The 14465-nt window shown below is 54.4% G+C and overlaps 1 protein-coding gene across 1 annotated transcript in view; it reads left to right on the top strand.

The window, feature by feature from the left end:
• The window catches only part of LOC144937602 (alpha-1,3-mannosyl-glycoprotein 4-beta-N-acetylglucosaminyltransferase B-like), a 125012-nt gene that overhangs the window by 70978 nt on the left and 39569 nt on the right, over positions 1-14465 (top strand). Inside the window, exons 2-4 of the mRNA XM_078864930.1 lie at positions 8066-8206; positions 8660-8899; positions 12801-12934. Coding sequence (XP_078721056.1) covers positions 8066-8206; positions 8660-8899; positions 12801-12934 — 515 coding nt within the window. The remainder of the gene's footprint in view (positions 1-8065; positions 8207-8659; positions 8900-12800; positions 12935-14465) is intronic.

Genomic DNA, 14465 nt, shown 5'->3' with positions numbered 1-14465 from the left:
GGTCCCTAAGCATAGGCTCCTTTTATCGACCCCGGAGGGAGGAGGGTTGATGGGCCGAATCAACTCCAATCCAGCCTTTTGAACTCGCTCCCTTCTTGAGAGAGAGGCTCGCTCCACCGCTGAGCATTCTGGGTAACAATACTTGCCCCAACAGTCTGTTAAGGCTATCCGGGGGGTCTTTGTCTGTGTGTGAGATACACGGGATAATGTTTGTGTACGTGTGCATGTAGCTGTGTGTGTGTGTGGGTTAGCGTGTGTATGTGTGTGTGTGTGGGTTAGCGTGTGTGTGTGTGTGTGTCAACATCAGGTGACGATTATCTTTCCGAAACCGCTCCTGGGCATCTTTTAGGTCGACTCGGTCTCATATGAGTACCTGGTGCGATGTGTAAACATCGCCACTTGGGAGGCCACCCACCCCCTCGTGTACCATGGCGGCCTTCATAGGTGCTCGCTAACAGCACTTGGCCCAGCAGTCTGCTCGGGCTATATCGGGGGGATCTCTGCGTGTGTGCGTGTGTAAACTACGTCTGTATTTGTATATGAGACGGGGTAGAAATTAGGATGTTGTCAACGATTGTGAGAATGGCGATGGCGGAGCTGCTCCTGATTGTATAACCAGGTGGCTGATGACAAAGCCGACGAGGCTGATGGTGATTGCACTGATGATTGTGTAGCAGCAGTTTTTGACGCCACCGCTGCAGCCTGATGCTGCTGCTGCTGCTGATGATGCTGATGAAGACGACGACGACGACGATGATGCATGTAACGATGTGGTTGATTTCACCATGACCTGGATTTGAACCCATCGCCCTATAATTGATTGCCCTTGCCATTTGCGGAAGCTGCAGGCTACAATCATCTCTGCGGAGATCATAACGCAATCATTACCTCCACCGCCCGCACAAACATCCAAGCTCGCAATCGCTCTCTAAAATTGCCGATGAAGAGACAATTGAAACCGTTAGTGCCGTTGAAAACCCACGAAACGACCAAACCTCCCTCGTTTGAATCCTCTCGGCCAACGCGTGCGCACGCATCGTATTAGCGAGCACCTATTAAGGGCAAGAATGGCGCACATGTCCACGGCCGGTTCGGTTGCTGTCTCACTCGCCATCGATGTTAGCCACAGCCGGGAATCGAACTCGTGTCGTCGGGATCCTGTGGGTGAAGACTTGTGTTGGGCTGTGGTCAGTTTCGCGGAGTGGAAGGGGGTGCCCAAGTGGATGTGAACTCGATGAGCGTTGGCAGCGGTGCACAAGCACTCATCACATTCGTCTGTCACACTGTCGTGGCTTCAAAAGGCAAAATGTGTCCTGCCTCCTTCTAATACAATGTGCACCTGGCTGACCCCTCTGTGTGCTGCAAAGAAGGACAATTTGCCTGAAAACGTCGCCTATTTAATACATTTCCATTTAAAGGCCACACCGTTATATGAACAAATGTGTTGCGTTTTTTTTTTGTTACTCTAAACCTCGGGTGGTTATAATCTTTCTTTTTGGATTCACGCGAAGCGAATGGTTAAAAACCAGCCAAAACCGGTCATCGGTTTGCCGCAGGTGTCGAAATTTCTTTCGCAATAAACACCACGTGGTTTAGCTTTGTGATGAACGCAGGCAATGGCCACGGCGCTGTTGTGGTTAGCGCACCGGAGTTGCCAGTTCGATTCCAACCTACTGGCCTGGCGGTTAAAATTAAAGTTTATTTTTTAAAAATCCGCCCCCTGCCTCTCACCTCCACTACCACCTCTGTCCACCACGCATCATAAACAGCTTCAGCACGGTTAGTCGACCGGCAGGCCGCGTGTGCTGGAGTAAAGCGTGGGTATTGCCCAACACTCCCAAGACGTCTGCTTCAGTGTGGAAGAGTAGACCAAACATCCCCTGGAGTGCCCTCTAGCAGAGATCCTTTCTTCCGCCAGCAGTGACGTGAGCAAGCACACGACATTTGCAGAGCTGCGCCTTTGACTAAAATTCCACTGCAGTTGTATACGTGTGCACTTTGAACTTCTCTCGCACCGTACGTAGCCAACCACGCTAATCCGCGAAGTTTGTTCCTGGTCCCCGTCTCTCGGATCCAGTCAGCGTTTCCGACAACGGCCACCGGTTATCCGATAATTGTCGCTTAACCGACCCGACTCCTACTACCTCATGTGGATGAGCGGACGGATCGTCCCGCTCGCATCTCTAGTTTCTACGTGGTGAGACTAAGTAATCGACAACCCAGCGCTCGTATGTTGGTTGTGCAATATTCCTTAAGGATCCTGTTGCACTAATCTGTACTCTCGATGTTTTTGTCGTCATCGTCGTTGTTGTTGTTGTTGTGCTCGCACACCACGCTAAATCGCCCTTGTAGAAATTGCAACGGTCCCACGGCCTTCCGCGGGAGTGCACAATTTCCGCAACATCTTCTTGGTTCTTTCGGTAAAGTCACGTAGAAGGGAAGTAATAAAATAAGAAAAATAAAACATAATAAAATAATTCTCATGACGTTTCGGCTACAACGCAAGCAGCCGTCCTCAGGTGAAGCGTCGTGAGAATAATTTTATTATGTTTTATTTTTATTATTTTATTACTTCCCTTCTACATGACTTTACCGAAAGAACCAAGAAGATGAATCCCTGCAGTCACGAAAGCTTTAAATCGAAATTCCGCAACATTCATTCAATGTATGCAACACTCTGGACCGGGGTTTTCGACACTGATTGTCTCACCAGAAGCTCGACGGTGAGCTACCGATTGAACACGGTCGGCTACGTACGGTGCGAAAGAGGTTCAACATACGTACACGAGATGAACACTCTAAAACCCTGCTGTCTCATTTGGCTAATCTAGCCTCTCTCTTTGAGAACGCAATGCATTATGATGCCGATTCTGTATTCCAACGTCAGACTCTGCAGCAGATGCGGGATTCCCACGGGAGAATACGCGTGGATCGCAACACAGTACAGCAGGGACGGAGCAGTGCAATGCAACGTGATTGTCCTGCGGTGTCTTGAGCGTTTTGCAATTACTGTAAACCGTAATTTGCTAATTTCATATTGGACGAGATTAATTTGTAATTTGTTACATTTTTCAAGGTAACGCAACGCAGCGCACATTGAATCAGGGGCCTGACTTGTCGCTGGTGCCCTGGGAATGTAGGTGCCACGTGACAATTACTAGCCACGTGAGCGAGCGAGAGGAGGTATACTTGATGCGGTGTGCCGGGTGCGGGAAACATTTCCCACATAGTGGATCTGGGCAAAACCCGGTTTAAAATCAAGCCCTGCAGATGTCCATCTCGGCCAATAACTCGGCACTCTTGCCTCAATCGGTAGCGCAGCGTAGTGAGCATGACCCCCGTGTTGCCGGATGTTAACTACCTTACCTGGTATACAGGAGGCTGTGGGTTCAAGCCCGACCCTGATGCCTTTTATATTTTTTGGGTGTCTCTCTCCCAGCGGTCGCATGAATTTTTCTCCAGGTCTTCTGTTTTTTCCTCCGCGTTTAGAATCATCATCGTCATGCGTTTGGAGTATTTGGCTGCTATAAATTTCCACGTGATAAGCCGCTTCGTTGAGCTTTCGTTTGTCGCCAGGTCGCTTCTGAAAAATAGCTATAAAAAATAAGTATATAACATTTTAAATAGTTTCTAGTGTTTTATAGTTTATAAGGAATTTAATGGTGCGCCCTTTTCCAAAACTTCTCTCTTTTTACCGCCCCCCCCCACCACCAGCCCCCACCCCCTGGTCCCTTGGCCCCGGGGCAGTTGCACCGCCTGCACACTCGATAACGAAGTTTGCTGCGTCTCAACGCTCTCGCAGTTTCCTGGTTGGCGTTCTGGGAATTGTAGGGGGTTGGAAATGGAAGGTTTAATCTTGCCGGGTTTCACCACAGCCACGGTGGCAATTGCCCACATCCCCGGCCACTGCTCAGGGGGTGGGGGGAATTATTACTGCCACCTTTCCTGGTTTGCCGACAGCCGCTGCCCTTGGAAATCTGCAAGTTTTCCTGGGTCATTGAAGTCCTGGTTCTTTTTTTTTTGTCAGCCGGCATGAACGACGCACCGCTCGAAGCAACGCGTTCATACGTCACTCTCTCCCCTCTTCTGATACCACGAGACATCCCCCCCCCCCCTCCTGTCGCGGACGTTCCTCCTCCTCCTCGCCACGACGTTTCCTGTAGCGGCACAGGTGGCAGCCCTGTGCTCGGGGGTGGGGGGGGTTGGTGTTGAGAGACGGAGCCACGGGAGCAATTCCTGCGTCGCCAAGTTGCCGAGGAATTCTAGATTTACCGAATGAACTAAGAGTATTTGCCGAGGAATGTCTGGTGATGTGTTTAGATCGGAGTCTGCGAGGTGGCCAGGAGATGGCAGCGTGGCGAGTAAATTCTTGCATCTATCTGTGCGGAGATTTAATCGTTAACTAATCGTTATCGTCCTCAAATGCGTGGGTTCCTCCCACACGCAAAGCCAAGCTCCCACTGATAGAAGTGTCCAAACATCTGAGTGTAGCAGGAATCTCTAATTTAAAATGAGTGAGATTCGAGTTTGGCTTTTCTTGATTAAATAATGAGCATGAAAAAAATAAATGGTCCCCCAGATATATTTTTGTCATGGTGGGTAGGCGGGGGGGATATCTGCAGGGCCTATGACCAAATTGCCTGGAATGCACCTACATTTCAGAAGCTAAACAGGGGGTGAGCCTGGACGGTTGCTTGATAGGCAACCACTATGCACAGAACACGTGCTGAGGGCTGCTACTGTGGGGCTATGTTGTCAGCAGAGGGCATTGGGGCAAGCTCCAGTGTGGTACTGGCGGGTGCCGTGGTTAGTGTGCTGTACACGTTCGGGGGGGGGGGGGGGGGGGGGAGAGGGGGGGCGTTCGCTCTTGATCGAGAAACGCAGCGGTCAGTTTCACGTTCTTAGCAATTCACCAGTGAGTTGCAGCCAACTAATTGCGTGACAGGTGCTGCTGCTCGCCCACAGCTTTGATTGCCAAGATCACCCCCCACGGGCGCAGCCGATCAGGATGGAAAAAAATCGTGCGGTCTCGTTAAAAACTTCAAAGTTAAACTCCGGAGAGCCCACAGATCAGATACAGATTTTCCCCCCAAATAATAATAATATATATTTGTTAGTGAATATTGCAATCCCGAAGATCGTCATCGTCTGATTGGCGCTGACGCGTTGCGTCAAATAAAAAAAAAGCGGCCCAGCTGCTACGATGGTCACGTGGCGTGGAGCTCGCAAGCGTCGGAGGTCACGTGGCAGTGGTAGGGAGATTTTTCCACAATCCTCTTGACGGACAACCGTGTTCTCGGTGGTGCATGGCACGCTGGGTGGCGGTGGGCGGCGTGGTGATTTCCCCGGTCGCATCTCACCATTAGCGATGCACATCTTTAGCAGTTATTTAAGATAATAATTACATAATCGGGTTGGTATAACCCAATTACTCATCGTGTATATAATTTAACTACTGTGGCAGTGCCATGCTTAGCATGTGGTACGATGATTCCAGCACCTGGAGTCATTTTCCATTGGGAATAAAAGTGTTCCTCTGGACGAGGCTCCATTAGGAAGCCACTGGAGCTAAGCACTTTTCAATCTAAATTGAAAACTAGTTTCTTTAGAACTGCTTTATGTGTTTAGTTTGTCCCACCCCCGCACCTCCGATTAGCACGCTTGGCTACGTACAGTGCGAGAGAAGGTCAGCACATATAGGAAAGTTCAACGTATATGTTGAACTTCTTTCGCACCATACGTAGCCAACTTGTTCGCAGAGGCTCCGCGCGTTGCTGCACGGCATCGAAAAAACAGCGGCGGTGGCTGCAGCAGCAGCAGCAGCAAACGGGGAGGGGGGGGGGCGCTAAATATCGAGCGACCGTAAAGAAACAAAAACCTCATTACACAGAACATTAAGCAAATAAAATAAAGCATTAATCCGCGTCGAGATTAAAACAGATCCCAGCAAGATACGTTGCCAACGAGGTGTGAGAGGTTCTGGTTTAACGGCACCTCTATCCGCGTAGCCGTTGGAAGATGCCGCTTGCACTCCGTGCGTGATTTTTTATTTGGTTTGTTTTAACCAGGCGGTGAGAACTCAAGAGACCTGGGATGAGTCTCTTTTTCGCAAGTGGTGACCTGGGGCATCGGGTCAGCCAGTAGTAGTAGTTGCGATGTCGGTTTTGTCAATTATATCGCTTGCGAGAAATTTATTTTTGAAAAAAACTAAGATTGGCAAATCTAGACTGCCGCGCCGGGAGAATGAATCGAACCGTGTCCGGCGACGCCTGGCTTCTAAGTCTGCCGTGTTCACCCTCGCGCCCCGTCGCACCACGGCAGCGCGGCCCAGGATCGACGCGCATTCGTGTCCAAGGTTCAACTTTCAAGTTGATTTTGTTTGACCAGGTGAGCGCTCCGAGAGACCAGGATGAGTCTCATCTGCAAGGAGTGACCTGGGGCATCGGTCTGCCAGTAGGGGGTGGGGGGGGGGGGGGAGAGCAATGATTGCCGCCGTGTGTGGAATCTCACTTGAGCGATTTGCGGGGTAATTTTCAAATGTGGCAACTTGAACCCTGACACAGGCACACGATGGCCCACTCTAGCGAATGACATCGGGGGGATATTTAACGTCCGCTTGGAAGCAGACGGCGCGTGCTATCATCACGGCTGCTACACACCCAAGTAACAATCGGGGTGGCCGCTGCATTCGAACGACCACAACAGGTCGCGAGTGCGCTACCGCTGGGGTCGTGTCACCGCCCAGGAGCTATTTGGGGCGGGCGGAGCGAAACGTCGGACGATCTCGCCTCTCTTGCGTCCACATTGTTGTCCGACGTGCCTACGGACCTGTCGGTACGATTATCGTTAACGCAGGGCACAACATCACAGGACGGATCGGCGTGCCGTGCCCTCTCGTGGTCGTGCCTCGCGCCACGTGCGAGGCAGCCTGTGGCAGCGCATCCGGAAAAGAATCGATTCGCGACGATGCTTTTTTAAGCCTCCCGGCTGCTTGCGACGCGCTACCCGCCACAACACGAGCGCCCCGAGCTGCTGGCGCTCGCGGGAGCCTCGCGGCGAGATTCGAGGGAGATAAATAATGAACAATGGAGATGATTTCACGGTGCGGAGGACGCTGATTGAATTTGGTGAGCGGGCGGGGGGGGGGGGGGCGCGTGAGGCCCCTCCCCCCTCCCCCCTCCTCTGCCCCCGTCCCGATTTATGGCTGAGCGCAGCCCCGCGGCAAATGATCGCATCTCCCGACAGCCCAATGGCGATCGCTCGCCCGCTACATTTAATTGTCAATGTGCCGCTTCGGCTAACGATTTGCGCTGCGTGGGGGGCGGGGAGGAGGGGGGGTAGATAAATTGGAAGCAATGACCGTGGGGAATGTAAAAGATTCACTCGCTCGTCGTTAACGCAAGATGAAGACAGCGGCCGCTGACATCGTAGGAACAGGTGACCCGGAAAAACAACAACAACAACAACAGTAATAAGAATGATGTTATACACGCAGGCGCTGAAGGCCAGCCAAAGCTGTACGAGGCTGAGTTGCAGGAAATATTTCTCCCACTGCCGCCAGTAAAACATTCTGTGAGGCCCTGTGTACACGTAGAGCCCTGTTGTCATGCCGCTGCTAGATGACGGCCTCCCCCCACCCACCCACCCACGACTGTGGGTTCTAGGAGTAAAATGAAAGTCCTGTTCTGAATTAACGGAGCTTCAGGCTCATGTCAACAACAACAACCACCACCACCACCACCACAACCGCCGCCGTTCACCGCTGAGCTGCGGTGACTTCACCGCGGCGCTTGAAGGCCACGTGATGTGTCCAAGGGTTACTGGCAGGAGGTCACGGGACAGGCGCCATGGGTTGACTGACTGAGATGACTGGCAGATGCACCACGGACTCGTGCCGGAAGGTGCCGTGTGTTGGCGTCGTCGCCGCAGATGACGAGGTGGCCCCCGTGTTGTTGCTAACGAGGCGGCGGCGTGTGTGTGTGTGCGTGTGTGTGTGTTCGTGTGTGTGTGTGTGCGTGTGTGTGTGTTCGTGTGTGTGTGCGTGTTCTTGTTGTCGTCGCCGCAGATGACGAGGTGGCGGGGTACCAGCGCGAGCTGCAGTCGGTACACGAGCGGCTGCTGCTGCTGGAGACGAAGAGTGCCCAGCGCTCGCGCGAGCTCGCCTCCGTGCTGCACGGCCTACAGCGCGGCAACCGCAGCAACGACGGTGCGACATCATCCTCCTCTTCCTCCTCCTTAGCAGCAGCAGCAGCAGGAGCAGCAGAATCATTATCAGCAGCAGAATCATTATCAGCAGCAGAATCGTCATCGGCAGAATCAACATCATTGTCAGCGGCATGAACGACCTTGTCAGCAGCAAAATCATCAGCAGCATCAGGAGCGGCATCGGCAGCAGTAATCGCATCATTGCCATTGTCGTCATCAGCATCCAGAGTATAATTACCGGCATCATCAGCAAGAACCGCAGCAGCAACAGCATCACCATCATCTTCACCACAGCCACCACCAACCCCTCTCGCTGCCATCACCGCCATAAAAGCCACCACCACCACCACCACCCTCGCTACTACCAAAGCCGACACGGCCATCGCCGCCTTTCTCACCACCCTCGCCACGCACCGCTCGGTGACCCCCGCTCCCGTGCCGCTCCGCCGTGCAGGTGCGGCGAAGCGAGAGAAGCGTGTGCCGCTGGTCGTCGACGGCGGCGGTGGCGGCGTCGTTGCCGCGGTCCCCGCCGTCAGCGGCGGCGGCGTCGTCGTCGGCGTCAACCGCGGCACCGCAGCCCCCCGCGAGGCGGAGGGGCCCATGGGCGGAATCTTCTACTACCTCCCTCACCTGCTGCTGCCGCCGGGCCGCGGCCTCGCGCCGGCCGTGCACCTCACGCAGGGCCGCATGGGTGGTAAGGAACCACGGGGGCCGGTGGGGGGGGGGGGGTGTTTACTCATCCCCATACTCTACCCACACCCTCTCCCCTTTCTCGCAAGACCCATGACATTCTTGTACGGGTTGCCCCTCGCTCCGCGTGGCTTTCGGTTTGTGAGCTCTTCGCGCTGCTGTGTACGTGGCCAAGCGTATGTTTGGCCAAGCGTATGTTTGTCTGCGCGGCTGGACGTGGAACGAGGTTGAGTGTGTGCTGTGCGCGCGTGTCCCTCGCCTGCACGACGGACACCACGCTGCTTAAGCCGGACGGTGTGCGCCCGGCGGCAGATCGGATCTCGCCGCCCGCCACGAGCGTCCCCAACTCTCTTGCCGGGTTTTCTATTTTTCGGTCGTGAAATCTGCGAAGGGGTGTACAGCAGAAAGAGAAAGGAAGGGGGAAAAAAAACCCACGTGAAATAATCTCGACGGGATAGCACGCGACCTCATCTCGCTCCGGCTCTTGGAGAAAGTGAGATGAGCGGACGTTGAGAGACACGGAGGAGGAGGAGGAGGTCACGCGAGTTTGTGCGCACGTTGAAACGAATCTTGTTGGTAGCGGCGCACGAAGCGCAGCGAAACACGGCAACGACACAATATGCCGATGGGCCGTTTACCACAACGGTTGCCTCTCATATATTTTACTTTTAAGGTGTTCTTGGCGTGGTGTGTGTGGTGAGATGATGAAGACGGCCGGGCGTGGTGTTGGCCACCCACCCCGACTTCTGCTGTGCTGGCCATCGCATGCCAACGCAGCACTTGCTAACAACAGTCTGAAATGCTGTATGGGGGGTGGGGGGGGGATGGTCTGACTAGGTCTATGTGTCTGTGTGTGATTTATCCACGTATGTGCATCCGTGTGAGTGATAGGGAGTGGTTTTGTTAAGTTGCTCGCTTCATCCAGCGGGCACTCGCCACCCGTCCCGATCGATGCAGTGCGGGGAGGCACGTTGATGGCTGCATTCAACCTGACGATGATGATGATGATGACGATGATGATGACGATGATGATGACGACAACGACGACGATGATGATATTATTGAATGATGACGATTGATGATATTATTTCATGAATGACGGTGATGATTCGGGTGATGATGACAGATATATAGGAGAACAGGGCTTGGGCAATTGTTAGCACCATGTCACCGCCTGGGTGCCTTCCAGCTTGTCTGCGGTGCCTCCGTGATTGTGCGATGCAATTTGCTTAAGCGACGATGGCCATGTAAAACTAAAAATTATCGCAACGATTTAATTTGCTCTCCACTTAATGCGACTAATCACAATGCCTGGAATAACAACAAAAATCTATAAATATACATTCATACATTTGGACTATCGCGCTGTCACGCGACGAACATTACTCTCGGTTCAAGGGCGCGTGGGAAAGTTCTGTCCCCTAACCGTGTGAACCAGATGTCGTCTTGAAAGGATTCTCGGAGGTAGCTCTTTGGTATCCGCCGCTGTGGGTTCCCCTCTATAACACGGCAGGGCCGCACCGCCCTTGCCAGAGGCCCCCGGTGGGTGCCCAGAGTCTCCACCGCCCCACCGCAATCGGTCCGGTTCAGTCTCCCGGCGCGGCAGTGTGAACGATGGGGCAAGTGATTTAAATAACACTCCCCCTGCACCCCCCCCCCCCCAAACCTCGGGCAGCCTATGTCCACGCAAATGGATGCACCACGGTTAGTCCATCGGAAAGTGTCGTGTATGGTGGGGTAAAATGTGGGTAAATCCCACCTCTTCGTGTGGCCAGTGTGGAACAGTCGACCAGCATAACCTCCAGAGCTCCCTCGCGTGCGAAAGGCCCCTTCTGCCAGCAGTGCCGCGAGCAGACGGTTGCAGCGCTGCACCTTTACCTGTTACTCGCAGCTGGGCGGCGACGCGGTTCTGCCGCTCGTTGTCGCAGGAGGTTCACGGTTCGAATCCAGCGGCGGCCCTGGTGAATGCAGCGGTGTGGAGTTACCGCAACAATGCAAACACGTTACCGTCCGGCTTCACTCGCAAGCGGACGTCATTTGCAAGAGCAGGCCGCCGTGTGCCCGGCATCGTGTTCTCCGCACTTATAGAATAATGAAAAAAAAACCCACCCGAACAATGACTCAATGGGAATTGCACAAAGCGATCATCGCCCTCCCTCCCCGCCTGGACTGTGTACATTTTGCGGGAGCCTCCTGAAAAAAAGTGAGCAAACGAGCGCAGTTAGCAGTCGTAGTAGTAGTAGTAGTGATGATGAAAGCCGAGTGCTGCGGACGCAGAGTTTGCCGACTCGCTGGTGGAGGAGAGGAGGTGATGAGTGTGCGAGAGAGAGAGAGAGAACGCGTGAGACTTGTCACGGCGTCCTGGAGTCTGTAACGGTGTCTCAATTAGCGCGCCTCCCAGCCCTGATGCGCCGCCACGCTAACCCTGTCGTTGGCCTTTCTGTCGGGATAATTTTTTTTATTCGTAGAGAAAAAACTCACGAGAAAACACTCGGTCTTGTCAATGCAGAATCGTGCGTGGATCGTTGAGCATAATAACCGAGGCTTGTCATATTTATCTTCTTTTCCGTGGCGTTTGTAACGGCAACAACGACACCAACAACAAAAAGCACCTGGGACTGATATCGTGCGTGTTTAACGCTATAAGACATTTCCCGGCAGCATCCGGGGGTGGCTGCCGTCTGGAGCAAGTCCGCTCGTTCTACCGGGAAGACGCGCCTTAGATTCGGGATAGCCGAGTGGTGAATATCTGAACAGATCCTTGGGTCTTCCGAGGTCAGCTCAGTCTGAAATGAGTTACCTGGGACGGTGTGTAAACTTGGGAGACAAAGGCAGCCTGGCGTGGTGCTGGCCACCCGCCCCTCGTGTGCCGTGCCGGCCTTCGTCGGTGCTCGCTAACAGCACTTGCCCCAAAAGTCCGTTAAGGCTATACGGGTGATCTTTGTCTTTTGTGTGTACGTGGCGTGCGCGCGCGCGTGCGTGCGTCTGTGAATCTACACGTGTGCATACGCATGTGTTCATATGCGTGCGTATCTCGTATTTTAATAGCGATTCAACAATTCCATTCTTCACTCCCGATCTGCCAGCCTTGGCCCGGTCCCCGTTTTTGCTCTCATATTTATCACTCGCCCCTCGCCTGCATTTAAAACCCGCTCCTTTCATCCTCCGCTCGGCTCCCATCCATCCATCTCCCTCCTCTCCCCCCACCCCCTCTCTGCACGCACTCCCCCTGCCTCCTCCCCGCTCCTCCTTCCGCTCATCCCCGAGTCATTCCTCTCTTCTCACCTCACACCTCACCTCCTCGCCACCATAAAATTCCTTCCACCATCAGCAGCAGCAGCAGCAGCCACGATCAATACATTTACAACAATGGAGCGGCTAGACTGAGATGACCCGGAGAAACTATCACAATATGCACTGGAAGGACAGAGTGATGCACTTTCATTAACTATCGCCCCCTAAGAGAAAATATAATTACCGTCATCACCATCTCATCATGCCCCCTGCCCCCCCCCCCCCACAGTAGATCATATCTCCCCCCTCCCACGCCCCCCCCCCGTTCCATTTGTCAGCTCCACACACGAACGGTTCACCCACCACGCCCTCCACGTGGCGCATGGTGACCTTGACGCCATGACCTTGACGCCGTGACCTTGACGCCGTGACCTTGTAGCCGCGGCCACGCGTGGGTGACGCGGAGTCCAGCGACGCTCTCGAGGGAGTGGGGAGCTGCCATACAGTGAAGTCTGTGCTCATCGCAAGAAGAAAAAAAATGTTGGAAATATTTGGTCCCACGGTGTTGGGCGTGAGGCGGGGGGGGGCATTGTGGAGTGGTGTGTGGGATTGCACGTTGTTGTGTTGTTGTTGTGCTATTATTGTGTGGGGTGGTGTGCTGCCTGGTGCAGTGTCGGTGGTGCTGGGTGTGCCGACGGTGAGGCGCGCCGTGCAGACCTACCTGATGGACACCCTCGCGTCGCTCACCCAGGAGCTCTCGCCCAACGAAAAGAGGGACTGCCTCATCATCGTCTTCATCGCAGAGGTGCGTCCCTTGCGGGGTCCCACCACCACCCCCGCGGCACACAACACGACGACACGTGCCACGACAACAACACAACATGGAGCACACCAGTTATTACATAAAATACCAACACACACCGGTAAGTGCAGCATTCTATTATGCACCGGTCAACACACCACCCGACACACCGACTAACCACACCACACACTCACCGACCAACCACACCACACACTCACCGACCAACCACGACACCGGTAGAGCAACATGCCGTGCAGGACACGCGGTTCGCAACCCCTAATAGGTGCTCGCTAACGTGGCCTTGATGACGGATCGAGTTGTGGAACGGGGGGGGGGGGGGTGGGCGGCCCAGGGACCCCCCCCCCCCCACTCTCCTCCTCATCCAAATCGATTAAAGCAAATAGCAACGATGACAAGGGCAAGGGCCTCCTCCTCAGGTACCCACAGCGGTGGCAGCAGCAGCAGCCGTCCGTTATGTAAATGGCGTTTACCCTCAACGTGTTTCGTTTTTCTTCACGCTTTCCAACAAAGGTGTAAAGCTGCGTTAATGCGTTGAGCTGTGTCTGTCCGTCTGCGTGTAACGAGGGGGGTCACGATCGCTCTTGTGCGGATGATTGAATGAGACCGACGCTTGAGTGTAGAGTTGTGTTGCTGGTCGGGACTAACACCCCCCCCTCCCCCCCGCGGAGAAACCCGGCCGCATTGATCAAAGGGTTGCTGCACTAAACCTGGAGTCAAATCGGTGCTAAAAGGATTCGCCATCTCGCACAGCGGCACGCCAATGCGCGGCGTGTAACGTCATCGCGCGACGCTGCTTCACGCGTGAAGGTCAGAATTCAATGCTGCTGAGAAGAAGCCGACGTTGGCAAGCGTCGCAGAGCCCGTCGCGTTGTGCGTGGATGGAGCAGGAGTCGTGAGCACAGATGGCAGGGGGAGAGAAGGGAGTTCTAGACAGCGAGGGCAGCGCAGGAGAGAGAGAGTGACCTTGCCACTCAGTGTAGGATGACTGAGACATTCGACAGAGCCTTTGCTTTTGGAACAGAGTGGAGTCGATGGGAGAGGTAGGAGAGTGCGTGGAGGGGAGTAGAGTGAGATGGGAGGGGAGAGGTAGGAGAGTGTGTGGAGGGGAGGAGAGTGAGATGAGAGGAGGGAGGTAGGAGAGTGCGTGGAGGGCAGTAGAGTGAGATGGGAGGGGAGAGGTAGGAGAGTGCGTGGAGGGGAGTAGAGTGAGATGAGAGGGGAGAGGTAGGAGAGTGTGGAGTAGAGTGAGATGAGAGGGGGGAGGTAGGAGAGTGCGTGGAGGGGAGGAGTGAGATGGGAGGGGAGAGGCAGGAGAGTGCGTGTGTGTGTGTGTGGGGGGGGAAGGGAGGGAGAGAGATGAGATGCAGGCCGGGGCGAGTCCGTGGAGGGTTTTGAAGACGGCGAGTGGACAGCGGCAAGGCGGAGCGACGGTGCGGGGAGACGGGCGGTGGAGAGAGTGGATGCTCCGAGCATGCAAATGAGGCCCTGTAACACCCCACCCACCCCACCGCGA

The sequence above is a fragment of the Lampetra fluviatilis genome, chromosome 19, assembly GCF_964198595.1.
Source record: "Lampetra fluviatilis chromosome 19, kcLamFluv1.1, whole genome shotgun sequence".
Taxonomy (NCBI): Eukaryota; Metazoa; Chordata; class Hyperoartia; order Petromyzontiformes; family Petromyzontidae; genus Lampetra; species Lampetra fluviatilis.
Note: the sequence above shows the minus strand (reverse complement) of the source record. Positions and strands in the feature narration are given on the sequence as shown.